This window comes from Pimephales promelas, chromosome 5 (assembly GCF_988280905.1).
Source record: "Pimephales promelas chromosome 5, fPimPro1.hap1.1, whole genome shotgun sequence".
In the NCBI taxonomy this organism is placed as follows: Eukaryota; Metazoa; Chordata; class Actinopteri; order Cypriniformes; family Leuciscidae; genus Pimephales; species Pimephales promelas.
The window spans coordinates 33,621,207-33,649,144 of NC_142773.1; the positions used below are offsets into that span (position 1 = coordinate 33,621,207).

A 27,938-nucleotide genomic window follows, 5' to 3' on the forward strand; every position below is an offset into this window, starting at 1 on the left:
AAATCTTTATTGTTATCGGAAAACAATAAAGAAAAGGGAGTGGATATGTGAGGTATGACCAAATAAAAGTGGTGAATTGTAAAAAAATAAAAGTGGAAATTTTAATTATGAGGAAGTAAAACATTCACCTCTCTTCTACATGAAAATCTTTACTCTTTCATGTCTTTTGTACTTTTTAAATGTGTAAAAATGGATGAGTGGAGTTGAGTGCTTATCTAAAACTAACAGAGATGTGCATCATAAATTGTATCCACGTGACACATTAAATATTTATTATTGGACAAAATTCTTGAAACGATAAGAAGTCTTATTTATTACATGTAAAACGTTTGCCAGGTTTCTTGACCCACTTTCAGTCATGTAAAAAAAAAAAAAAAAAAAAAAAAAACGCCTACAGTATATTAGCTTCTAAGAACAATTATACAGTACCATGTAAATATATATTTGTCATGACTCCATCCAATGCCTCAATGCCAGACTCCTCAGCTCCACCCACTCGTTTTTTTTTGTTTTTTTTTCTGGAATACTAACCATCTGCACCTGCTGTCACCAATCAGGAACTCTTATTTAAACCACTTTCACACTCACACCATTATCTGGTGTATAAAGTTTTAGGAAATGTATAATAACAACTATTTTTTTGAAAATATATTCTCTATTTTTATTAAAAATAAAAATATATTTTAAGATACTCAGCATAAATAAAAATTTGACTTGTTTAAATATAGATTAAATCAAATTAAGAGTAAATGTCCCAATCACAACCGAAATAAATTTACATGGGAAAACTAGAACACAATATAAAGTTGTGACACACATTACACATGCACAATCACAAATTCAAAAGAGTCTTTACACCCACATGAAATTAATTCTGTATTCAGTCTGTTTTTATGGGATAGAAATGTCCTTACTGTCAACAATAAAGAGCCTTCATATCACTGCTGTTTCTGGAGGAGCAAACTTCTCACTTCTCACAAACTTCTTCGTACATATTTCGCTGTATTTGAATGAGAATCTAACAGCTGAAAAACATGCAAATGATACATTTTTTAAAATATTTTATTGGTTGCACATCATCATAACAAACAGCTTAAAAATACAGAGTTATCATTTTCACTTTAGAATACTATTCCAAATAAGCAGTCATTCCTTCTGAAGGATTTGGTAATTACTACTAGGTTACCATGATCTTAAAGGAGTTGTATGTAAGAAATCGATTTCAAATAATCATAAAATGGCCCTGATATGTCACTAGACATTAAGAAATCATGTTAATTTCAAATAGCACTGACAACAGTAGTTTAGGGACTTTCATATTCTAGAGACCATCGGATTGGACAAAAATCTGTGCTGGGATGAGTCATTAATATTTAAGACTACACCGAAAAAAAACAAAACAAAATGGTGTAGAGGATTTACTTTGAAACTGTCCGAAATTGCTAGTAGATTTCACAATTAATTACAACGACACGGCAAGTGACATATTACTTAAACGTGACATTTTGAAGTAGAATGACAGAAAAAAATAATTCTTGTGAAATATACCCCAATAATATTTTATTTACAACTAAAACACTAAAAACTTTTTTTAGTGTATGTTTAAATGCCCTCATATCAACATTTACACGATCATTTAGACCTTACGTGCTAGTGCTCTTTAGAATTTTGTGTTTGAACTTCTATGGCATCGCTGTCAGCGAGTAATTAGCTGATGAATAAGATTTACTCATTGTAGAGTTTGCAAAAGTTATCATGAGCATTGAAATGTTTAGAAGGGATGCCATTGCAAATGTAAGATTTTAAAACAAGCGGTTCATTCATAAATTTGTAAGATCTTACCTTCATGCTGTGAAAACACAAACCGGAATACAGAGCGCAGCGCTGAAAAGCGGCAGGGTTACGTCTGATGACATCAAAACTAATAGATATGGACTAAAAGCCACATTTTTCTTCATTTCATGGGGTCTTTGGGGTTTTATTAGGCTACGCTTGGTTATTTAGAGTAATTTCATGGTTACCACATGCACTACCATAGTAGTTTTCCCAATAATGAAAAGCTCATGATTATGTAAGCAGCAGGGGTCAACTCAAATTACGTTGACAGGCCTGGAGAGGTCAACACACATCTCTGTGTTTAACTCTCAGTAACCCTGCAGGCGGTGGAGAATGCCTCTGAATTCCAAGGCTTCATGTTACAGGCTCGAGAGGTGGACAGAAAAACTACAGTGGGACGCGCTTCACATCAATAAATACCGTCCAATCCCGTGTCATGAACAGCTTTAATATAGAGGTGCTTTATTGTTATTTTAAGATGGAGTTAATGTATTACATTGCTCATTCGTATTCATTGCAGACATTTAAATATAAGCTGCTTAAGTGCTAAAAGGAGGCATGAGTCATGGAAACACTCTGGTTTTGGCCCTCAGAATTCAACTCTCAGCCAAGCATCTGCAGTCAAGAAATCCCAGTTTGAAGCTACATGGGAAGCACCAACAAACACCTCCCTGGTTGATATTCACTTTTTGTATATATAGCCAAATTATACTTCTCTTAAATTATTAAAACTCCTGGATCATAATTCTCCAATATCTGAATGCCCTTACAGTGTGATATTTGTCAGAGAATATACTGTTTTTTGGACCAGTCCCCTCCAAACAACACTACATCTACAACAAGACCATTGGCTGGTTCTCCACAAACTTTACCAGTGAGTATTAAGAGACATGCTTCTCATTTTCAAATCATGAGAAAAAGAAGAAAAGAAAAAAATATTCAAGCACCTGTCAGAATTCCTGCCACAAAAACACACATTTTACTGCGATGCAACTCACTGTGATTCTCCTAAGTACGTTCTATAGAAACATACTCTGATGTTTTAGATTAAAGGTAATAAAACTTAATGATAAAAGATTAGTATTTATATAGGAATACTTTAAATATGTAATAAAAGAAATAGCTGGCAACAAAAATGTTTTCGCTTGAATTAAAAACAAAAAGTTCCAGATACTTTCTCTGTAACTTTATTTATCCCTGTTTTTAGTTTTTCTAATTATTCAGTCATTTCAAACATGCAAACAAAAATATTTTTAGAGTTTTAAAAGATGCATCCTAACATTACAGCAGTGTGAAAGACATTTGTGTACAAAGAAGGACTAACACACATTAACTTACAGCACTAACAATGGGTTAATTATAGGATATACTAAACAAGTTCTGAATACTCTGACAGAACAACAACGACATTTTGACTATGTACCTCAATTCAGTTACATGAAGGGCAAATTCACAGTCTCTAGTCTTGTAGAAGCTAGATGAGGGAGGGAAGACAGTAAAACAAGGAACAAGGAGATTTCTTATTAACATTATTGGAAGTATAGCATGTTGTTTTGAACTTTAGACTGTAGCTCAGGGTGGTGATGTGTCCTCAGACCTGTTAAAGTAAAGAACACACAACTTTGCAGAGGATCTCTGCTCACAGGTCATGAAGAATCTCAAGCACAGCGGCAAGAGACCAGGCCTGAGTTTCACAGCTAAAAGGACAATACTGGCCATTCTCATTAGTGAGCTCTGGCAGTCCCTTCCAGGATGACCTGAGGAACAAAACAGATATATCAGATCCAGCATAAGATTTAATCATCTGTTTTTATAATCATTTATGGTTCCATTCACATTTAAAACGGTCAGCATTTGTTGGAACCGCATTTTGAGGACTACAGTAATATTGAAATTACTCACTATAAATTGGATTATTGAAGAGGTGTTTATTTTTACAAATTACCATCTCATTTGCTGCATTTCAGTTTTTTATAAGTAATATTTGCAGTATACCAGCAATTAGTTGTGGCACCAGTAATTCAAAAAATCAATTTTGTTTAACAAAATAATTAAGAGAAAATACTGTTCACTGCTTAATTGTTCATGCAATGTACCGTTCCATGTAGATATAATGGCGAGAGAGGACATTCTTCACCAAATACACTGTTTTGTCATAAGCGTCTTTGCCCAACTTCTTAGCAAAGTAGATTTTTGCGCGGAGGAAGAAACCAATAGGCCAGAGCCACTCCTGATGAGGGTAAATGAGCAGAAAGGTAAGTGATCCCTTAGACTGAAAAGCTGAAAATGTGCTGATGAACTAAGTACATTTATGGCTCTTACAGGGCCTTGATGGTAGTTGAATCCCCTGGCAACGTTGTGGTTGTCATTGTCCAGAGAATTGTCATAAACGCCACAGTAAACCATGTCACTATTCAAACAAATGATCTTGAGTCACTCACAGGAAGCAGGAATAATGGTTATGCAGTATAATTCATGTAAGCCGGTAGGAGAACATGGACTCTGATCTGTGTTGTAAAAAGCGCTATATAAATAAAAAAAATGTGACTCTCACTCTGGGTCTAAGGTCTTCATCCCAAGAGGTCCAAGCAGTTTCTCTTCTGTAACATTCAGTGCTTCCCAAGCGCGCTCCACAGTAAACAGCTCTGGAGCCTGGAAAACGAAACCATTAGAAATATACAAATTACAAACTATACATGTTTTAGTAACTAACCAATAATTTGCTCCCTATAATTGATTTTCACTGGCACATCTGAGCATTATGGCATTTTTTTCTTCCCAATATAAAAACTAAGCAAGTCACCCATTTAAAGGGACACAATGCAGGGATCCCGTTTTTGTCAAACAGCGACCCCTAGAGTCGCTGTGGAGTACTTGTGTTTAACGTTACTGTCGTAAATACCACTCACGCAGAGCGAGACATGGCGAGAAGTGTTACATAGTATACAATAGTACATTGTGTTTAATTTGTCGTTTAATGAGATCTAATATAATATAAAGAGATCTAATAATAATATGTTGTTAGTGGTGAGAATTTTCACATGATTAAATACATAGATCAGACTATTATCCCCATGAATTTTAATGGTCCAGTCCTGGGCGTGTCACAACAGAACACTATATCCGCGGCAACGAGCACTTTGGTCACTTGATTTCAAAACAGCGACTCCTAATGGTGCGAAAAACAGGGAATGGTGGCGAGACGGCCACCATTCAACCCGAAAGAAGTCATATAACCATTTCAATAACTCTGAAGCTGTTCAGTTAAGCTAAAAAAACTGCATAAAATCCCTTTAAATTAAATACTTGACTTGAATGATCTCATTTAAATAAACTGCTTATCTATTGATGCTACATATAAAATTAAATGAACATAAAACACAAAAATAGCTGTAAATGATTCTAAATGCTCTAAATAATGCTAAATATTAGGATGAAACATACCAAAATGTTAAAAATAAGAAAACAAGCAAATAAATAATATTGTATTTATATATTATATGATCCCCCTATTAAGGCATCCTTGATCTTTTATAGATCAAGTGTGTTACATTTAGAAAGAATCCTCACCACCACCATGGCAATGGTAAAGTTGGGTCTGAGCTGGTAGTCACACCAGGGGCTGGAGGCTCCGTAGCTGTCTTTGTAAATCCCTTGCTTGTGGACCAGCTCAGGATGCTTCTCGTTGGGGTCATTTGGGTCATGAGACACATAGAACATCTTCTCAAAGTTCTCTTGGATTTTTCTGTCCCACTCTTCATAGGACACAGAGAGCTGTTTGCCTGCAGGTATAACAGAAATATTTGTGATTCAAAGGTTACGAATGAAAAAATGAACCGGTCACAAATGTTGTCTACAAAGGCAGCATCCTATGATTTGAAATGCTCACAAACAATATACACACACAAATAATTGGAGGAAATAATAAAAGGTATCTTAGAAGGTAACATCACTTGCATTGGGGAGTGTGCTTGATGCCTTAAAATGCTTTCTAAGTAGGCAGCTGACGTAAGTTTTGTAACAAAGCTAATGTTATGAGCACTGTCTGGGACATCTGAGCTCACCGTCTTTGTGTATGGTCATAGTATTGTAAGGAAAGAGCCCTTGCTTATGTAGCTCCACCAGCCAGCGCAATGTAGATTTGCACAGACCCACTATTTCCACTGCTGAGCCATCCCTGCATTAGGAACAAGAGTCACTTTCAATCATGGGAACAGACATAGAATGCGAGACAAAGAACAGAGATCCACTTATAAATGGTGTCTTATAAATAGAGTACATGTGGCTTTAAGAGATTTCAGTGCATGCCTGGGTGTAGCCGGTATCCCTTTATTGCGGGCCTTCTCGCTCTCTCCCATTTTGTCCATCCAGGTCCCGCAGTTAAACCGATTTCCACCATACACAAAGCCAGTGTCGGGGTTCACCTTGGCCACTATATTGAAGCCTGAAAAAGTTCGTAATAAAACAGATTCATTATCTTAAAAAATAAAATAAAATATTTCAAAAGATTTACCTTCATCTCTCATGTTGCGGTCAATCTGTGGTCCGGCGTTCCTCTCTCTGAACTCTATACCCTGCATGTGACGCGACATGGCCTCGTGAATGACCTCATACAGCAGCTGATCCTGTGGCATCATCAAAACAAAGCAATACTGGTGACATCTGGCTAACAGTGAAGCCAAAATTTGTATAGAGAGCATTCACAATGACTTAAATTGATACTTTTATTCAGCAAGGATAAATTGCATTATGTTACAGCAAAGATATTTATAATGTTACAAAAGGTTTCTATTTCAAATCAATGTTCTTTCCAAAAACAATAAACAGCACAACTGCGAATAAGAAATATTTCTTAAACACATTTATCCTGTTTAAAGGATAAATGTATACTTGAGTGGAAATCAATACAAAAATACTGGCCAAGGAAATGATTTTTTGGTGGTGTCCTCACCACGGTGCCAGCTTTCAGGGGTTTTGAGTCGTCTGTAGGGAACATCCTGGACACGGGGCTTTGGAGGATGTCATTGCCGTTGGGCACCATGGTACAGTAGTCCTGAATGCACTGCAGCCACCACCACACTGCATCACGGCAATTAAAACGGGCCCCTTCACCCTGTCCCAGCAGGTTAGGGATCAAGCCATGTCTCAGAGTGCCTGCAAAGGCCAGGATGATGTTCCTGTAAAGCAGGATGAAGAGAAACAGAAAGAACTAAGAGGGAGACTTTTTCTTTTTTTCAGTCTGAGGTCATCCATATTAGCAGAAGGGGAAAATAATCCATTAGTGGTTGCATCACAAATCTTTCTCAAATGATTCTAGATATGGAGCGATAATTATGGTGCTATTGAAATGAACTGAATTCAGTACCTGGCCTCCAGGTGACGGCCGGTGACCAGCATCAGTCCTCGCAGGGCGATGAACGTGTCCCTACCCCAGCAGCGAAAAATCCCAGCAGAGAAATGTGGCAGACCTGTGGAATGAGGAAATCATCAAGACCAAGAATGATGACGCCAAGCTTAAACACTGTACCTGGTAATAGTTAGGTTTAGACCTACAATCCCATGTTAGCAGCCCAGACACTTTGGCTATTCGGCTAGAAACACTCAATAATTAATTTACAATGGTGACCTGTGCAAATTGTGACATATTTAGGATTGTCTATGGGTAACTACAGAGTCACCTGCAGCCAAGGAGACACAGCACTGCTCCTTCTCCCCAGTGATTTCATTAACACGGTAAGGCACATCGCTCAAGGCTGGTGAGAGAGGTGGAAAAGCTGGATATCGTCCTACGCCACACATTTGGACCGATCCCAGGGCCAACAGCTTCACAAAAGATGAGCCATTCTGCACAAAACTAACACATACACACAATTGTTAGTACTGTAAGCACCCATTGTTAGTGCTGTAAGTTAACATGTGGTGTTAGACTTTCTTTGTACATAAGGGATAATAATGATTATTTGCATCTTTTAAAACTCCAAAAATATTTTTGTTTGCATGTTTGAAATGACTGTCTAATTAGCAAAAACTAAAAACAGGGATAAATGTGAAATAAATTTCTGGAAGCATCTGGAAAATGTTAGTTTTCTGTAATGCTGTTCAGAATTACAGGCATTAGGAATATGTTCTGCTTCTGCAAGGTAAAGTCGGTAGAACCCCATAGCAGATCTAGACAAGTGGTGGTGGGGAGGATAAGGAGGGCTAAAGAAAATTCCCATGTCACACAGTATTGAGCTGAACCAGGTTGTGATGGTAATAAATAAGCTTGCTGAATAAAATAGTAAATAGAGAGCGATTGATTGCTGGATTAGGAGAATCAATCGGCTACTGAACTGTTTGTTTAATTAGTGATGCACAGACCCTGTTATATAGTTGTTTTTGAAAGTGGAATCATAATAATCATACAGCTGAGGATGGGCTAGGATAGACATAAACTCCAAGCTGATCATTCTCAGTCTTGTTTAGATACGGACCTTGACATCTGTTTGAAGGTCGCATCAAGTGCAGTGGTGTAGGCCCCAACCAGGATGGCATCAAAGTAACAGGGGATGAGGTAGCGAGGGATGTGCTTCAGGTAAGCAAACATAGCCTGGAACCACTGACCCACCTAAGCACACATAAGAGTTGGAGTCAAATTTAGGTCACACTTTAGATTAGATTAGCCAATCTATTAACTGTGACTTTGCCTCAGCAACTGCTTATTAACAGTTGATACTTTTAGGTATTGGGTAGGATTATGTAGAATATAGTCATGCAGAATAAGGCATTAATATATGCTCTTTAAGACCTAATAAACAGCCAATATCCTAGTAATATGCATGCTAATAAGCAACTAGATAATAGTGAGAGTTGGACCAAAACAAATTTAACTAAATACTGGATTTAAAAGTAGGAGCAGCAGTTTTTTTAACGTTGGCTCTACCCAAAGCTTTTCACTAACACCCTGAGATTAACAGGTATATACAGTATTTATTTTAATCGACTCATTCACCTCGGCCAGAGTGCCCCCGCGTGACAACAGTCTATTGCTCACATAGTCGATCATCCAATCCCCTTGCCTAAGGTTGTCACAGAATGGGTGGCCAAGATCGTTTTTGGGCCGAATGTCTGCCATCACTGACAACAGACCTGTGTGTGTGTGAAATCACGACAGTTATTGCCAGTTACTGTGATTTACTTAAAGGGATACTTCACACAAAAATTCAAAACCTGTAAGACTTTCATTCATCTTCGGAACACAAATGAGGATCTTTTTAAAGAAATCTGAGAGCTTTCTGTTCCTCCATTGACAGCTACACAATGCTTCTAAAACTTCATAAAGAGATTACAAAACTAATCCATATGAATTGAGCGGATTAAACAGATTTAATTTAGGATTTTATTCACATTGTTAAACTTTGATCAGCGAACATAAACAAAAGCTCAACCGAACCTGCTTGACACGCGAGAACAAACCTCATTGGTTCTTCAGGAAGCTCAAACCTGCGGTATTACACGAGAATGAACCTCATTGGTTCTTCAGGAAGCTCAAACGTGCTGCATAACACGAGAATCAACCTCATTGGTTCTCGCACGTCAAGCAAACATGCTTGAGCTTCCGTTTACCACAACTGATGGGTGAGTTGATGAATGTTTACATGCAAATAAAAGCCTTAATTCAATCTGTTCATCCTATAAAGTGATCGTGTCTCTACAGAAAATTTGGACTAAACCACTCAATTCATATTGATTAGTTTTAAGATCTCTTTATGAACTTTTTGAAGTGTCAAATTGTTAGTTAATTTTTAATTTTTAGGTGAACCAACCCTTTAAGACATCTGGAAAGTATTTATTTGCACAAAATACAAACCTAGTTTATATGTCCATTTGAATACAAGTTTCAATACAAATACAATCTGTACCTTGCAGACCACCGTATTTGAGTGGGGTCCAGTTGGGGATGTTGTAGCAGCCCCCTCCATCTTCCTTCTCCTCTGCGTCACAGCGAAACAGCAGAATGTTCATATCAGCCAGAGTCATCTTAGACATAATCCTTGTGTGGAGGAGAAACATGAAAAAACTTCTTCATCAAAAAACTCCTCAACAATGAACAAAACATTCATATTCAGTCCTCTGTGCACAGAAAGAAAATCTACGTGGGACAGAAAGACTATAAGGCTGCAGTAGATGTTAAGAACAACAAAAAGAGGAACGGTATCGGTATGTCCATTAGCGTCAGTGGAAATGTGTGGAACTGATCTAGACTGGGACCATGGAGTTGGAAACTGGTAAATGTGGACGTGTCTTGAATATATCAGAAGAAAAAACAGTTACATCACATCAAAAATTCAAAAGCTGAAATGTGTTAGAGTGAACTTACTGTGTCAGGGTGCTCTTCAGTATATCGGGTGTGTTTGGATCAGAGAGACTTCCTGCTTTATACAGCGGATTGAACTGAATGAGATGGTTCCTCAACACACCAACCAGCTCCTGGGATTTGGGGTCCAGACTTACCCTGAGAAACAAAGACATATCACTACGTACAACTAAATAAATTTAAATAGAAGTCAACATTTTTTCCGTAGGTCAGTGGTCCTCAGTGGTGAAGTCAAAGGAGTCTGTGTGGGTAGCAGGAAGCAATTATAAATGCAAGTAATAAAATGGACTTAATTTCACAATTGTACAAAATAAATAAATAAATAATACACTACGATTGAACAGAGTGGGGTCAGTAAGATAAAAAAAATAATTTCAGGAAGAACGCACTACCTAAATTGATCAAATGTTACAGTAGACATTTTTTAATGTTGCAAAAGATTTCTTTTTAAAATAAATTATATATTTTTTTACTTTCCATTTAACTTTCCATTTCAACCCATCAGCACATCTGTTCTTAGTATTGACACAATTTTTTTTTTTTGCTAAAAAATAATTATAAAATTTTAAGCAGCCCAACTGTTTTGAACGTTGATAATAATAAGAAATGCTAGCGTGCATCACCATATTAGATTGATTTCTGAAGGATCATGTGACACTGAAGACTGAAGTAATGATGCTGATGAAATTCAGCTTTACTATCACAGGAAAAAATTATATTTTAAAATATATTCATATGAAAATAGAAAAGTTTTTTCCTCAGTTCTTTGTGTTTTTGTGTAGTTACTGTTCTGATTCTCCTGTGTAATCTTCCTGTCCATTAAAGACTCTTGATTCTATTTGGATTTGTGTGTTTAACTACACCTGACAATTAATGTTATTACTGTATTTTTTTTATCAAAGAGACTTCTTTTTGAAAACTTTAGAAAAGCATTGAAAAATCTTACCAATCCCAAACTTCTCAAAACACTTTCAGTTAGTTGTTGTTGACATTAAATATTGTGTCCAATCATACTCCATTTGAACTTTTTAAACCTCTTTTTAAAATTATTTTAAATGGAGTTTAAGAAAACAATTTCTCAAAAGTACTTCACGTCAATACCAGTGTATAAATGCTATCCTACTGTATAAATATTGTCCTATTTGCCTATTATATGTTTACTTTGTATATTGTCAGGCCTATGCAGTTCATATTCATACAGTATAAAATACATTTAGAGTTTTTTTAGGCCTGAGTACCGAACCCTATTGCCATTTTTGTTTTAGTTTTTACTTTTATGATACAGAATTTTGGCATCATCATGTCCAGTGCAAAATCTAGGCAAAATCCTGATGTAAAACCATTTGAAAACCCCCGTCATAGTTTAGGGACAGTAACGCTGTTGAAGTCTAACCTGAAAGCAATAACGCTTCCAGGCGTCAGCTGCTCAAACACGATCTCCTGCACATATTCGCTGCGCCCTCGAGACGCCACCACAGCCTGCCGCACCACCTTGCTGTCCTTCAGCTGAGCAGACAGAGATGCAAACAAAGGAACATCTGAGACCAAAAGATAAGATTTAACTCGAGCAGTGTTGACAGTACAGCAAATCAAAAGGCCATGCAAGTCCAGGCGGCAGACTTTTACAACCAGGCAGGAAAGGGGAGGTTGACCAAAACAATTTGTTGAGATGAAACGAGAGGTCTTTGAGGGCTGTAGGGGTAGAGCCTTAGCTGTTTTGTGAATGAGTGCTCTTTGCTGAGGCCATAGTGTCGGCTAAGAACGGTTATAATTAGAGCGGTCTCACGGCACTCAAGTTACCTGGATGTGCTCTTTAATTTCCACCGTGTACCCAGGCATGCCATTAATGCTCCTCTCATCTTTTTTGTAGGAACCCGCCTGCCTCTCCACCGTACGTGCTTCCAGCACCACCTCCTCTATCTTACCTGTGAGAGAGGATTTGTTCCAAGAGATTTCAGGGATTTGCTTCCAGTCAGGCATTAAGTACAAAAGACACATAATAGAGACAAAATAAAACCAGACACTAGAAATTAATCTCAGTAGCTGCGTTTACATGGACCCTAATAATCCGATTGTAATGAAACTAGTAGCACAGTAGGAAATTAAAAAAAAAAAAGTCACATGTAACCATGCCGATCGGAATGAATTGAACAAATACAAGTAGGTGGTTTAAACCTTTTCTAATTCGATCGAGAGGAAATGTAAGCACTGGATGGGATTGAAAACCGAAACTGGAAAGTACTGTGCATGTGCAATGACGCAGAAATGGTGTAACGAAGCTGTGGAACGAGATGTTGCTGCTCTCATCCACGGGTGCCTTGTTTTGGGTGCGGGATAGGGCGTTTTTACGGCTTGATAAATATAAGCAGCACAGAACGACGCTTCATGTGCTCGTAGTCTCCTATTTAGGATACGAAATATATAAATATTAAGTCTGCTTTTCAAAACAAAGACAAGAAGATATATAGGAGAATGGCTAGTATGCACTAACAGCTGGAAACTCTGTATATTCCTGCAGTGTCAATCGGAATAGATTCAAACAAAAGGTGTCCATGTAAAAGTAGCTAGTGGGTGAGAGAGTTAAAGCATCAGCATCTCTAATAAGGAGCAATGAGCCTGTGACACACCTGGGATGCACATCGGTGGGACCTCATCTGCATAGCGATGGTGTTTGGGGTTCTTGAATGCAGTGCGGCACACAGCCACCACTGACTGGTGGGTGCTGGGACAATGACGGGTGACCGCCACTATGTCATCATCCACTTGGTCCACAAACACCTAAGAAAAGACCCAAAGACATATTGATAGAGCTTGTCAAAGGTTATTATAGTTTTGAATTTCAGTTTGGTTTTTATTTTAATCGTGTTTACAAAGTTATTCTATTCTTTTTAGGGTATTTCTAGTTCATAATTGTATGTAGCATTTTTTATATATAGCATACTATACATAAAATATATAATATATAATATATGAAATACTATTTATAAAAATATAAATATTTAACATTTATTTATTTAGCTGGTTAGTTTCAGCAATGGTTTATTTAGTAACAGCTTCAAATGATTAAAAACTTGTCCAAGTTTTTTTATAGTTCAGCATTTTTTATTTCAATTTTATTTTAATACCATTTGTTTTTAACTGTATTTACTCCTACATTTTTAGTTTATAATATAGCATTTAATACATATAGTTATAGTAATACATATAGTCATTTTTATTTTTATACAATTAAAAAAATTAATTTTATAAAAAATGTATATCTAAATGTATACTTTTACATAACGTTTTAATTTGTTGGCAAAACTTGCTAGATGAACTTTAAAAACAAGTACTGATAATAACCTTACTTGTGTCACGTGTCATATCAACTGCTGATATATATATATATATATATACACATACACACACACACATTTTTGGTCATTCTTATTTTTTTTTTTTGTGTGTGTGTGGCCATGATGCTCCCTTCGGCCAAACCTGCATTTGTACAGACTTCATAGTGGACTATTACTCAACAGTCTATAGGGGCTTTCCCAAAGCATATTTATAGGAATAGCCACCAGGACAGTCCTCTGAGAACTACATTTCTCGGTGTGAAAAATGCCAAAAAGTGGGTACTTCCGCCACTAGTTATACTGTAGGAACTATAAAACATTCCTCCAGTGTAAAAGCCCCTTATGTGGCATAAACATCACTGTGTGGGCTGCATTTACCTGGTTAAAGCCTTTTGCAGCTAGATACTGGTGTAGCCGATTGAGGGCCAGCTTTCCGGCGATGATTCCTGACTGCAGGTTGACCTCATCAGGGGATGACGGCTTAGCCTGAGGATTCCATTTGCTATAAAAGCGCTCCTCTGTAACCACTGAGATCTGATGGTAGAGACAAGAAAGAAGAAGGGCTTTCAAGATGTACTCAAAAAAGGAACTTAATCCAAGTGAGTCTGTGTGAAGTTGATATCTTGCCTGGTGGGGTACTAACTCATCGTAGCCTCTGGTGCTACCAGTGGCACAGCAGGCCATAGAAACAACAGCTGAGCTGGACAGTGAATCATATACAGAGCGGACCTACAACACAGAACATCAATATAAGAACTCATTCAAGAAGCTCCATCAACATTAATGTAATTCAACGTGTTTGAAAATGCTATACCTGAATAGGGCACTCATTATCGTGTGTGACATCTAGGAACATGGCGTGGGCAATGCTGGGCACCAGAGGCCTGAGACTGGGCTGAAGAAAAGCCCCTACCGGTTCCCCTCCGTACCGGTACACCAGCCTGCCCTCCTCATGACTGTCTCCTGCACTCATCGCTTCTACAACAGCAAAAGAAATGACAAGAAACATAATGCAGAGTATAAATACTAGTACATCAGTTTAAAGTGCCCCTATAATGCTAAAACGTTTCCTCATTTTGTTTTGGAAGTCTAGATGCATCCAAAATAAAAAAGCATGTTCATTTTCTCATAATATACATTGCAGATCAACCAGATTTCTAAAATATTCAGAAAAAAAAAGGACTTTAGAGATTCTGTCTCTCTAAAGTCCTCGTTTCCGTTTCCTCTGCTCTGATTGGTCAGATGGCCCAGTCTGTTTAGATGGGTCAAATCGCAAGTGAAACGGCAATTAACATTTATGAATTTCAACTGTGGAGGCTTCCTAAGCATTTGTATACAAAGTGAAACGAACACTAACAATTAATGATGGTGTCGGTTTTACCAATTTAAGGCCGAGTCCCCATCCTTTGGAAACTGCATGCAAAGTGGTTTTGCTTTTAAAGTGTAGAAAACAGCGTCTTCTCATCTCTAAACACAAACACTTCAACTACATAGGTTTAAAGTAGACGTTGTTCGCAGGAAGCCAATGATGACCATAGGCTGAGATAATGCAATTTTTTACAAACCTACATAGGTTCATGCAGGAAGTGAGACTGGACTTACTGACGACTCATTTCATGCAGTTCAGAATCACATCTTTCTTTTGGGAGACAAAGTGCACTTTGATCTTTGAAACTTTAGAGAACTGTTATGTTCACAAACAACTATATTACATACTACATAAACGTTAATATCTGAAAAGGCATAAAAATAGAAACTTCATCACCATTCACTTACATTCATGTTATTCCAAACCTATACTTTCATTTTGAAAGTTGTACACAAAAAGTAATTCGTACCAGCAGATCAAATCAGATCAAATTACTCATTGAAAAGTGCCAAGGAGAGCTAGATATCAAGATTTTCAGTAAACAATTTCAAAACCAGTGTTTTTTACCCAACTATATTGTATGACATCAGAAAACTTGGAATGTATTGCACAAGTCATGTGGACTACTTTTAGGGTAGTTTTATGATGTCCTTTTTAAAGTTTTTAAGTTCTAGTGCAGAAGAAAGTCAGTCAATACAGATTTGGCACAACATGAGGCAAATAAATGATGAAAAGCTAAAGAACAATCAATGATGTTTTACTGTATTTTTGATCAAATAAACACAGCCATGTTACGCATGAGACTTCTTTCAAAAAACATTCAATCCATAGTTACCCCAAAGTTTTGAATGGTAACAATTCAGGATGTTCGACAATAGTGTTAGACTTCACACTATACATTTATGTACAATAAAGAGCTACAATGCAATTTTGTCAAAGACCTGGATTATTAGAAGGCCATACCTCTGATGAGTGAGGAGATTCCTAATCTAGTCACAAAGACATTATCCAGTTCCTCGCTGCCCGTGAAGAGCTCAGCCACCACGTACAGGTCAGGCCTCAGTGTGCGGGCGGCATCCAGCATGAACTGCAGCAAGCAGGGTTAGTGCAAGACACACAGCCAAGAGGAAACCAAACCACGGGTGTTGGTGCGGCAGGTGGGGGGTAAAAAAAATGGGTTCAGAAAAAGAGGAGAGTCATGCCTCAAATGAAGCCAAAATTAGTGAATAGGAAACAAGGTCCAGGAGAGAGTTTTAGGATGTAAATGTTTCAGGAATGACAGTTCAGAGAGGGAATGACAGGGTATGCAGAGCAAAAAGAGAAAAAAACAAACAGATAAGACATCGTTAGTGTCATGCTTACAGACATCAGTACCTCTGATGAGACTGGTTATTCCGAGCCGGTTTACAAACACATTGTCAATCAGCTCGCTGCCTGTAAAGAGCTCGGCTATCACATAGAGATTGGGTCTGACTGCTCTGGCCGCCGCCAGCATGGCCTGCAGGGTACAAAATTCAGAAGTGTTGCTGCCTAGAAAACCGTGAGCTGGGTTTCAGTCATGTCCCTTAAACACAGTACATATATTAAAATAAAATGCATACATTTGTCTGATGAAAGATTTAAAATCGTATGAAACCTTTTGGGTCCCACTTTATATTAAGTGTCTTTACTATGTACTAGCATTTAAATGAATAATTTGTTATAATGCACTTATTGTGTACATACCTGCATGTAATTACAGGTACTTACATAATTACATCTACACTCAATTAAAGGATTATTTGGATCACCTGTTTAATTTCTCATTAATGCAATTATCTAATCAACCAATCACATGGCAGTTTGAACATGCACATGGCAGCGAAAATGCCTTGTTGATGCTAGAGGTCAAAGGAGAATGGGCCGACTGATTCAAGATGATAGAAGAAAAACTTTGACTGAAATAACCACTCGTTACAACCAAGGTATGCAGCAAAGCATTTGTGAAGCTACAACACGCACAACCTGGAGGCGTATGGGCTACAACAGCAGCAGACCCCACCGGGTACCACTCATCTCCACTACAAATAGGAAAAAGAGGCTACAATTTGCAATATATCACCAAAATTGGACAGTTGAAGACTGGAAAAATGTTGCCTGGTCTGATGAGTCTCAATTTCTATTGAGACATTCAGATGGTAGAGTCAGAATTTGGCGTAAACAGAATGAGAACATGGATCCATCATGCCTTGTTACCACTGTGCAGGCTGGTGGTCGTGGTGCAATGGTGTGGGGGATGTTTTCTTGGCACACTTTAGCCCCCTTAGTGCCAATTGGGCATCGTTTAAATGCCACAGCCTACCTGAGCAGTGTTTCTGACCATCTCCATCCCTTTTTGGCGATCCTCTGATGGCTACTTCCAGCAGGATAATGCACCATGTCACGAAGCTCGAATAATTTCAAATTGGGTTCATTGTACTAAAATGGCCCACAGTCACCAGATCTCAACCCAATATCTTTGGGATGTGGTGAAATGGAAGCTTTGTGTCCTGGATGTGCATCCCACAAATCTCCATCAACTGCAAGATGCTATCCTATCAATATGGCCCAACATTTCTAAAGAATGTTTTCAGCACCTTTTTGAATCAGTACCATGTAAAATTAAGGCAGTTCTGAAGGCGAAAGGGGGTCAAACACAGTGTTAGTATGGTGTTCCTAATAATCCTTTAGGTGATATTTACACTGTTGACCTTTCCTTTGCCTTTCCCTGACTAAACCAGTCTTAACCTTACTTGTCTCCCACCTCAATAGCAGCAAATGTGTTTTGCAACTCAACATGAACACAATAAGTACCTTTATTGTACCAAACTTTTTTTATGCATGTTCATGGTAGTTAAAGGCATCTAATATAAAGCGAGCCCAACTTTTGTAATGTAAAAATCACCATGTTAAACTGAAAAAGGCGTCAGTTGTGTAGCTTGACAGATTTATCAATAAGCATAGAACAGAGAATAAGCCACACTTAATATTTCTTAGTGTGAAGAACAGCAAATGACGGAGCTATCGGTGGATAGGGAACAGTCAGCAGCCAAAATGTACTAACCAAGACAGTAACTAACGAGCTCGCCATATAAAAATGTGTTGGGGAAAAAAAACATTCCTGCCCCCCATGTCTGATATTCATCTTTACACATAGTTCATCTCAAACAGGTTATTTATCTGCGATCAAGCCAAAAGTAATAATCCAACTTTTGACACTGCCGCTGTACCTCAGCCACATGCAGTGGAGTTGAATGGCAGTTATCCAGACGCACTCCCACAAAGTGCTTGGCCGTGATCTCTGTGTATTTCTGCATGTGGGCCCACAGGTAGGGGCAGTCCTCGGGCCCGTTGCCATACCGCAGTTTAACACTGTCACCCCAGCAGATCAGCTCCCTCCTGATGTAGACATTGGACCCTGACCAGAATGAGGAAAAGAAGAAAAAGCAACTTTGATTCACCTCACTGCCAAAAAGGTTTGGTAAGTGGTGTCAATGATTGGGATTTAGAAATGTGTTGATATCGCCACCTTGTGTTTAAAGTCAGAATGACATCACTGCCATCTTACAAATCCACTGTGACAGAATTCATTTTTACAATATACCTTTAAACCTTTTTACAAACTTTTGGGGGAAATAAGTGTAATTCTGACTGGATTTAAATATGGCTTAAGGCATTAAACTTTAGAACCGAGAATATTAAAGTCCTAATGGTAGATGAAAAATCTTTTTAATTTAGCCATGAATAGTTTTACCTTTTTAAATAATACACTTAATTACACTACTGTTTAAAAGTTTGGGGACAGTAAGATTTTTTTTAATGTTTTTTTAAAGGTCTCTTATGCTCACCAAGGCTCCATTTATTTGATCAAAAATAAAAGTAATCTTTGTATATTATGTATAATAAATGTAAATTTAGGGAATGTAATTTATTCTTGTGCTGAATTTTCAGCATCATTACTCCAGTCTTCATTGTCACATAATCCTTCAGAAATGATTCTAATATGCTGATTTGCAGCTCAAGAAACATTTTTATTATTATAATAAAACTGCCTAATTTTTCTGAGATTTTTTTTTGTATTCAATGATGAATAGCTTTTTTTGGAAATAGAAATTGAATGCGTCCTTGCAGAATAAAATAATTCATTTATTTAATCAAATTTTTAAATCTTACTGACCCCAAACTTTATTTTCCAAAGCTCTTTCAAAATTGCCATTTCAATGAAGAAAAAATGTATAAATCAACATGCAACTTTATTTTAAAAACTTCTTTACAGTCCGTATAATAACTACTATATTTACATAATTAAAGAAAACATGTAAAAAAATTCTATTAGTGAAGGCAGACTGCTAAACCTGGCTCTGCGAAGTTCCTCAGAGGATCGTCCCCCATGACCCAGCCATTGTGGGCCAGGAAGTGACATGACTTTTCTGGTTGATTAATCAGTTCCAGATCTTCCTCCAAAGTTGTCTCCTCGAATGGGAAAGTGAAATATCTGCATAAAGCACCATAATTACATATATTGCATTGTATTCAGGGACATCGCTAGAGGGCCGAAAGTTGGTGGCGATTCTAGGGCCCAACCAACGGGGACCCACAGCAACAACCCGCACCGGGGCTCCGGATACCTCAGCTATGGCCCTTATTGTACTGTATACATTAATTTGACTAAACAAAGGAACATGATGTTAAAACTTAAGCAGAGGCTGATGGAATGAACTGTGCTACCTGGTAACCAGAGGATGCTTCCTGGTGACGGGGCCCAACTTGGGTCCATGGTCAGCCAGTCTTTCATAGCTCACGGTTCCATCAATGCAGTTGGTAGCCTGAGAGTAAAGAAATTACTTTACTGCACTGTACTACATTGAAATTAGAGGTAATTCTACAGAGAGAGAGACTCACCTGCTCCTGATGGTGCTTCATTATATGAAACTGTTCACTATTGATTTCCTCTAGTCTCCTCCTCAGCCAGTTACAGCAATCTTCAATGGCACCAGGACTGCTCCTACAACAACATAAATGTATAATTCATCTGTAGAATACCAAATAAAGCATAATAAACAGTGTCCAGCAGGGGTGCAACACTCAGTTCCTGGAGGGCCACAGTCCCGCAGAGTTTAGCTTCAACCCAAATTAAAATCCACCTCATCAAGTCATTCGGGCTTATTGAAACCAGGGTTGGAATTAAACTCTGCAGGGCTGTGGACCCCCAGGAACTGATTTTGGCACCCCTGGTCAACACTGAATACATACTCAAATGAGCATCAGCATACTAACCCATGGGGCACAAAGGTTTCAAGAGCTGACTTCATGTCCACTGTGTTACCAAAGCGCCTGTACTGAGGGTCCTGAATGATCTTCAGTTGTTGTTTGTCATCAGTCTTGATCCTATCAGGTTTGGCTCCTGTACAGACAAGAACTAACAATTCAGAACTAACCCTTTAAAGTCACCATGAAATAAAATAATTTATGGAACATTACATGATTAATCTGTGACATTATTTTTTTTTTAATTCAAGTGCCCTTGTAATCTTGAAATATCTTCCTCCCCTGTTGCAGAGACATCTCTTCTCTTCTCTGATGATGCGTTTACTGGTGCGAGGGACAACCTGTCACTCACATGAGATCAACCAATAGCAAACCACAACCTTCCAACGATTCCCTGATGAACAGAAGCAAGTCCCGTCCAACATTTTTCCTTGTTCAACAAGCCACTTCACTTGGATATCCATCACAAAAGTGAACAAAAGTCTATCGCAACTTCCATTTCATTAAGTGTCCGAGAACCATCCAGGAACTCACCGCTTTGTAGCAAAGCTCTGAACTGCTCCACCGCTGGTTCCACTTTTACTTGGAAGAACTCCCACAGTTTAATCTTGGGAAACACATCCTGCCAGAGAACTCCACGAATGGCCTAGTGAAAACACATTGCAGTTCGTTTTGAAGGAAGTAAGAGCACCTTACACTTCAAAATGAATTCCATTCTATGGCTTTCACAGAAAGCGATTCACTCACATGGAGGTGCGGGTGATCCTGGATTAGGGCAGGGAGACCCCTGTCTTCGTACTTTCCATCAGCTAAAGCACAGGTGACGTGCCACAGGGCCCTGTCCAGCACCCAGGCCGGCTTCAGATGAGGAGAGTTCACCAGGTTATAACCACACTCAGGATGTTTCTCAATCCATTTGCTGTTAGCAGCTGAGAATGGCAGACGGTTAAAACACAAAGTGGTTATCATGACACTAAATAAAAAAGGACAGTATATGAAACAGGCATCACGTCACTGGAAGTCACTGAATTGGTCATTCTACTTGAAACACCTCCCTCCTCCCACCCCAGTTAAACGTTGTTGGTTCTAAAGAGACCATATTTACAATAAAAGCATAGATTCAAATAAATGCTATTCTTATGAACATTTAAATAATCAAAAACCATGAAATAATGTCTTGTGGTTTCCACAAAGATGTCAAGCAGCACAATTTTTTGTTATAAAATGTATATTGATTGTTAGAAATATAAGGAATGTTTCTTGAGCAGCAAATCAGCATAATATAATGATTTCTGAAGGATCATGTGACACTAAAGACTGGAGTAATGATGCTGAAAATTCAGCTGTCATCACAGGAATAAATTATAGTTTCAAATATATTAATAGAAAACAACTATTCAAAATTGTAATGATTTTTATAATATTATTAATGTGTTCACAATATTAGTTTTTACTATATATATTTTTTTATCAAATAAATGTTTGCATACTTATTAGGGCTGTCAAACGATTAATCGTGATTAATCGCATCCAAAATAAAAGTTTGTGTTTACATAATATATGTGGGTGCACTATGTATAATTATTTTATATATATAAATACACACACATGCTTGTATATATGTAAGAAATATTTTCATGTATATACTGTACATAGATTTATATATATAATTTATATTATATATAAACATAAATAATTTTTCCTAAATATACATGCATCTGTGTGTTATATATAATTATACACAGTGCACCCACATATATTATGTAAACACAAACTTTTATTTTTCATATGATTAATCGTGATTAATCATTTGACAGCCCTATATATTTATGTATATTTGACTTTGATTCTCAGATTCATAATGTGGCCTCAGACTTTTGGACCCCACTGTATATATGTAACCTGCACAAATACACACATATACCATGCCGCACTGAACTTCCACTTGTTTAAATGTTTGGCATTTGTACACAGCTTCAGATAAGGTATCACACACCCCCTGACCTTTAGCTGTGCCGAGTTCTGGTAGAATGAAATTAACTATGAACTTTGCTTTATATTAAGCCTGACTACTCTAACACATGCATGCACAGCAAGACAAGATTAAGAAAAAAGAAACATGATCTTATAGTGAAATGCTTAGAGAAGTCAAACAGACGCTGAAGAAGCTCTGTAACAACACTACGCGAAACAAGTAAACTATTTAAATTCCTCAGCAGTTATTCATCTGCAAACACATTAGCCTTCTCTAAACCTTCACAGTCAGTCTGAAAGAAAGTTTTAAAGTGCTTCTCTTTAGTATTCTGCGCACATATTGGGTCCATTCAACAGCTTAACTACACTATATCAGACAGGCTAAACGTTTCACCGATAGGTCCCGTCCTCTGTAAATAAACTATTTTTAGAATTGAAGTCAATGCAAAGGCTTTTAGTGGGGGCTTACTGGAGATTACAGTCATTCACTTTGGAACCGTGGCCTTTTGCATTGAAATTAGAGAACCCACTATAGCTGGACCCAGCAAATGGAAAAATGACATGCAATACATTTGAGAAGTCCTGTGGGTGTGATATGTTATACTTAATCAAACATTATTTAACCTTTTGGCAATTCTTAATGCCTCAGAATTATTAGGATAAATTAAAAGTTGTTAAAAAGTACCAAAAATGCAAAAAGCATTGTTGAAAATTGTCTATAAACTAGATAAACAAATGGAAAAACGCGCACCCGTATGATTGTAAACCACATCCGTGATGCACAGCACATTCCACTCATTCTTCATTTTCTCCACCAGGTTGCCAACATCTGTCCAGGTGTAAGCTTGTCCAGGAGGGGAGAAGTCTGGGTTAAGCTCCAGCTGATCGGCCAGAGAGTAACAGGAGCGAGACTCACCCAGCGTCTGCAGTGGTGTGAAGTGAATCATATTATACCCTAAAAAATAGAAATTAAATATGAAATCAGTTACTTTGATAAAGAATACTAACTGAATATTAAGATATATTTCAGTTAATTTACCAATGTAATAAAACCGGCAAATTATGATCTATGTGCATTTCAATGACCAATGTTAAACGCTTAATTTTTTGGTCAGGGACAAATTTGCAGATTCTCAATAAACTGTAATTGCAGGGTTAGTGAAAGCAAAACAGATTTGAGTGGGAGCCTATTTGTCATCTCACTTTTCGAATTTGAATAACTGTAATGTGACAATCGGGTGTGGTTCAGATATCTATAGTTTGGATTGGTGGAGGGTGGATGGTTTATTTTTAACAGTAGATTTGGGTGATGTTAGAGCTGACCCAAGCATCTCTAATGGTCATTATTCTAAAATAAAGAACTAAAAAATGTTCGCTTTGGAAAAACTAACTTTGCCTAACTAGCTTTGACTAACTTAACCTCTTTAAATGTATTTGTTCAGTTTCTGCATAGCTATTGGTTATTGATTTGTTCATCTAGACTGTAGAGAAGGAAAAAAGAGAAGTTCAAATGGAGATAAAGTTGTAAGTGTTAAAATTGTAAGTGTAACTATAGCACCAGATGTCTTCTTACCTGCCTCTTTGGCAACTCTAAGCCTGTCCAGCCACTCATCCAGGGGGCCGAGGCATTTGGACAGGTATGTCTGGATACTGATGCAGTCAAGGGGCAAGATGTGGTTGTCCACCCCTACTCGGAGCACTGGGTCAACCACGATATATCCACCACCAGATCTCTCCTTATCTCTGAAGAGTAAAAAAAAAAAAAATGAACAAGGACCTGTTGCACAGTTTTAACAATATTTAAATGCAGAACTGACAGTATCCTCTGAAAAAAATATTTCTGCAACTAACTCACCCATGGCCAAAATAATACTGGTATGAGCCTGAAATCTGGAGGTCAAGGTTACAAAACTTGTCTGAATCATCCTGTCTTCCAGTAGGGTTAATCCAGTCTAAAGCTTGGAACTTGTGGCGCTCAAAGCGCTCCCCTTCTGCAGGGTAGTTGGTGTAAACCTGCACGTTTTTCCCCTGAAGAGTGGGACCCAGGCGAAACTGGAGTTCAAACCCTGAGCAGAAATACAACATATGCTTCATGACATAGATCTTGCTGTTTTTGAATTATAATTAAAAAAAAAATTATAATAATAAAAAAATAAATTGATACAAATACTGGTGGAACCTGGCACAAACGTTTCATCACAAAGTGTAACATGGTTTTACCATCATAGTAGTCTCTAAAATAAGCATTGCATTATCATGATACAATCCCAAAAAGAAGAATTAGCATCAGAAAAAACAACAACATATTATTTACTTATGAGGGATCTATAGGGCTCATCATATTATTAATAATAATATAATACATTTCTATAATTGATCAATTATATAATTATTATTAATAATATAAAGGCAAATAAAAGCATCTCATCTCACAGCTATAGCATATGCAAATTAGATAAAAGCTAGACACTAACTATACTCAACTATTTTGAAATTATGCATTAACAGCATCTAAGGACAATTATGCATATGAATTTAAACATTGATACAAATGACAACCTCTTCATAAGAGATTAAAGTGAAAATTTCTGAACAAGATTTGTTTACTGGATTCTAGGGCTGGGTAAAAATATCGATTCATTAATGCATTGCAATTTTTTGCTTCTCAATTCAATATCGATTCATCAAATCCTATGAATCGATTCAGCCATCCAAGCCAGTGGCGGCGCTGTGGGCTACACTCTAGTGAGAGCGTTCAGCGTTGTAGAAGTCGCGCTTTAGCAAAACAGCGCGATGACGAACAGCAGCTGCACTCCGTTCAAGCCTGATTCAAGCCTGCACCAACATTAAAAGCCGACGTTTGGGCTCATTTTGGATTCCACTGTAACCCGGGAACTATGGAAGCTTGTTTCCGCCACAGAATGGAAAATAAAAAAGGTAATTGTGACTTTTTATCTCACAATTGAGAGTTTACATCTCGCAATTCTGACTGTATTTCTCAGATTCGCGAGATATAAGTCAGAATTGCGTGATATAAAGTCAGAATTGCGGGATATAAAGTAAGAATTGCGTGATATAAAGTCACAAATTCGTGTTATAAAGTCATAATTGTGAGATATAAATTATTCTGAGAGGGAAAAAGGTTAGTCTTTTCCCCCCCTTAGAATTGGCCTGATAACTCGCAATTGCTGTTAAGTGTGATCAGCTGTTAAGTGTTATTGTTTACAAAATTATAATTATAATATTAGACTTTTTTTGAGTATGCACATTTTGTGGTTCTGTTTACAATTTCTTTTATAACTTGAATGTTTAGGAAGGAAGAAATATACTTTCTACTACTTAGTTACATGCACTTTAGAGGTGTTGTTAAAGCACTGTACAGTGCTTGTCACAGTTGTGTTTGTATTCAACACATACAATATTGTACAGTTTATTCTGCTGAATAAACCATGACAGGAAACAAAAATGCTGGGGCCAATTTGTTCTTTAACATTGGTAATACTGCGCACATTATTTAAAAATATACTCAGGCACTTAATTACTTGTGTATTTACTTATTATTGAATCGATATCGAAGCTAATAAATCAATATTGAATCGAATCGAAATCGAATCGAAGCCTCAAGATTCCAGCCCTACTGGATTCATCGTATGAGCAGATAACATCTCTCACATGTATCATAGCCAGTGCCAAACTCCCCTGCTATATTTACTTTTTATTAGTGCATGAAGGAATAGGTACTTAATAAAGTTGGCTCCTGAGAAAACCACTGTCTATAAATAAGCACAAACGTTCCGCACGTAACAGACTAGTGGCCATTATCACTACAATGAATACACTACTTCTGTCATGCCTCTGTACAAAGCAAAACGAGTTAAACGTGACCTGAAACTTGCCTTGGTCCAGACGGAACAGGGTCCTGTCTAGTTTCTCCATGTCATTGAGGACCATCACTCTTGTTTGTTTTGGTGTCATGATTGCCCTCCTTATTTTAGAGCGTCCTTAATACAACGATGAACAGGAATTCAACGGCACCCCATTCACTGAAAAGTCAACCAAAAGATATGCAAATTATCATACACACACACACTGGATTACAATATGATGACTTAATTCACATTAACAGATGCCTGCAGTGTAGCCTCTGAAAAAACAAAACGCAGAATTGCAACAGTTTCCTTTAAAATTATTGCAACATTTTACCATGACAATCTAAGAGCCACGTACATTAGCCTACAATACATGATAACGAGTGAGCATTGCAACAACCAAAACAGAGCTCTGCCGGAACACGGAATATACCTCAATATTGTCAAGATTTTTATCCGTACGTTAGTAACAACGCTCTATGCACCATCACCACCTCTGATAGTTTAACAGTGTCCGATTCGTTAACGAATCATTCATATGAATCGGATCTTTTCAATATGTTGAACCGGTTCACTGGATATTAAAACAGACCCAAAGATCTGACTCTGACATGGGACGAAAAATAAGTTTGCCTTGACGAATTGCAGAACTGATTAGCTACACCCAAGAGATGTGACTTAATTTTAGTTTTGTCTGATAATTGCAAATCGTATTTAGCTTGTCAAATAATTGTTTTATGAGCTGACTAAAACTTAGTTTAACACACGAAAATACAATAATCGTTAAAATTATTATAATCATCCATAATAACCAACAATATGTACTAGATTACTTTTATCTAAATCACTTGTTTTTAAAAGAATCACTGAATCGTTTTGTAAAGCAGTTCTTTGAAACAAATTGTTCGAAAGAACCGACTAGCGGAAATGCATCGGACTTCCCATCTCTACAGTAAACATGGCACGGCCAAAAAAGTATCCTCTATCTCAGACTGGTCGGGGTTAAGAATCTAGCGGATAAATGTCTAACAAGTCTATTTTAAATGAGTAATCAGGGCAATAGTAGGCTAGGCTAATATTTACCAAGCCATATTACAACATGCGCATACTTTCCTAATCTGATGCGACAGTCTAAAATCTAAACTGATATAAACATTTAGATCCGTTTTGCGCGACAACACAGTGTTATGGAGCAGTAGGGTTAAAAGACACACCAGTGTATTTTTCCTGTTTTCGGCTTTTAAGGACGTTCCAGTCGCTGGTAAAGGAGGCGTGTGCACGATTCCGCTTCCCTCTACCGTAAATGCACTAATATAATGCCATTTACATTCAATGTTTTCATTGTATGCGTATGGATTTTTTTTTTTACTAGTCACGTATTGGCATTAAATTCACAGGTACGAATAAATAAATAATGAATAAACAAATAAATACAAATATGTAAACTAGCGAAAACAAACAACCTCCTGAGTTGTTTCAGATTTTGTCTCCATCATGTGGTGGCAGGCCTACAGACTCTTAAAAATGCGACATGACCCGCCCATTCATGTTCAAGCCATAAAAATATAATCTGCCAACATTACCTGATCCTGAGCAGACAGGTTACACTGACAAGGTAAGAGCAGTGCTTTCTTTTGAAAACCTTAGGCTAAACTTTATTTTCACACACATACTAACTATATTCATTGTTAAACTGACTAGAAAAGTCATGGAAAATTCAATTAATTGGCCAGCAAATTATAATGGCTTTTTCATGAAATAAAGTGAGTATAGAACATTTTCTTTTTCATATTGGGAAAAAACTCATTTTTGTATATTATATTGATTACAATGGCTGGTAACTGACATACAAATTCACCCCCAGAGAAAATCAATTTCCACAGAAATCACAAATGACTGGAAAAAGTTGAGAA

At 37.4% G+C, this 27,938-nt stretch overlaps 1 protein-coding gene across 2 annotated transcripts; it reads right to left on the reverse strand.

The window, feature by feature from the left end:
- Positions 1 to 3,007: 3,007 nt before the first annotated feature.
- On the reverse strand, positions 3,008 to 27,318 carry agla (amylo-alpha-1,6-glucosidase and 4-alpha-glucanotransferase a). Of its 2 annotated transcripts, none has more exons than XM_089131354.1 (34): positions 27,240 to 27,318; positions 26,053 to 26,199; positions 24,012 to 24,222; positions 23,730 to 23,899; positions 22,908 to 23,111; positions 20,930 to 21,111; positions 20,717 to 20,828; positions 20,192 to 20,318; positions 19,817 to 19,919; positions 19,643 to 19,740; positions 19,270 to 19,409; positions 18,145 to 18,332; positions 15,860 to 15,983; positions 14,342 to 14,505; positions 14,155 to 14,256; positions 13,906 to 14,061; positions 12,820 to 12,970; positions 11,993 to 12,117; positions 11,586 to 11,698; positions 10,196 to 10,330; positions 9,738 to 9,868; positions 8,828 to 8,964; positions 8,310 to 8,443; positions 7,515 to 7,690; positions 7,202 to 7,304; positions 6,788 to 7,013; positions 6,350 to 6,461; positions 6,145 to 6,280; positions 5,901 to 6,013; positions 5,407 to 5,618; positions 4,391 to 4,488; positions 4,159 to 4,246; positions 3,933 to 4,066; positions 3,008 to 3,593 (listed from the first exon to the last, which is right to left on the reverse strand). In XM_089131354.1, the coding sequence occupies exons 2-34, from the start codon at positions 26,129 to 26,131 to the stop codon at positions 3,476 to 3,478; spliced, it is 4,602 nt and encodes a 1,533-aa protein (XP_088987480.1). In that variant the 5' UTR covers positions 26,132 to 26,199; positions 27,240 to 27,318; the 3' UTR covers positions 3,008 to 3,475. The 2 variants fall into 2 exon arrangements, with proteins under 2 accessions (XP_088987480.1, XP_088987479.1); XM_089131353.1 differs by lacking the exon at positions 27,240 to 27,318 and adding an exon at positions 26,459 to 26,836.
- Between the last annotated feature and the right edge of the window lie 620 nt (positions 27,319 to 27,938).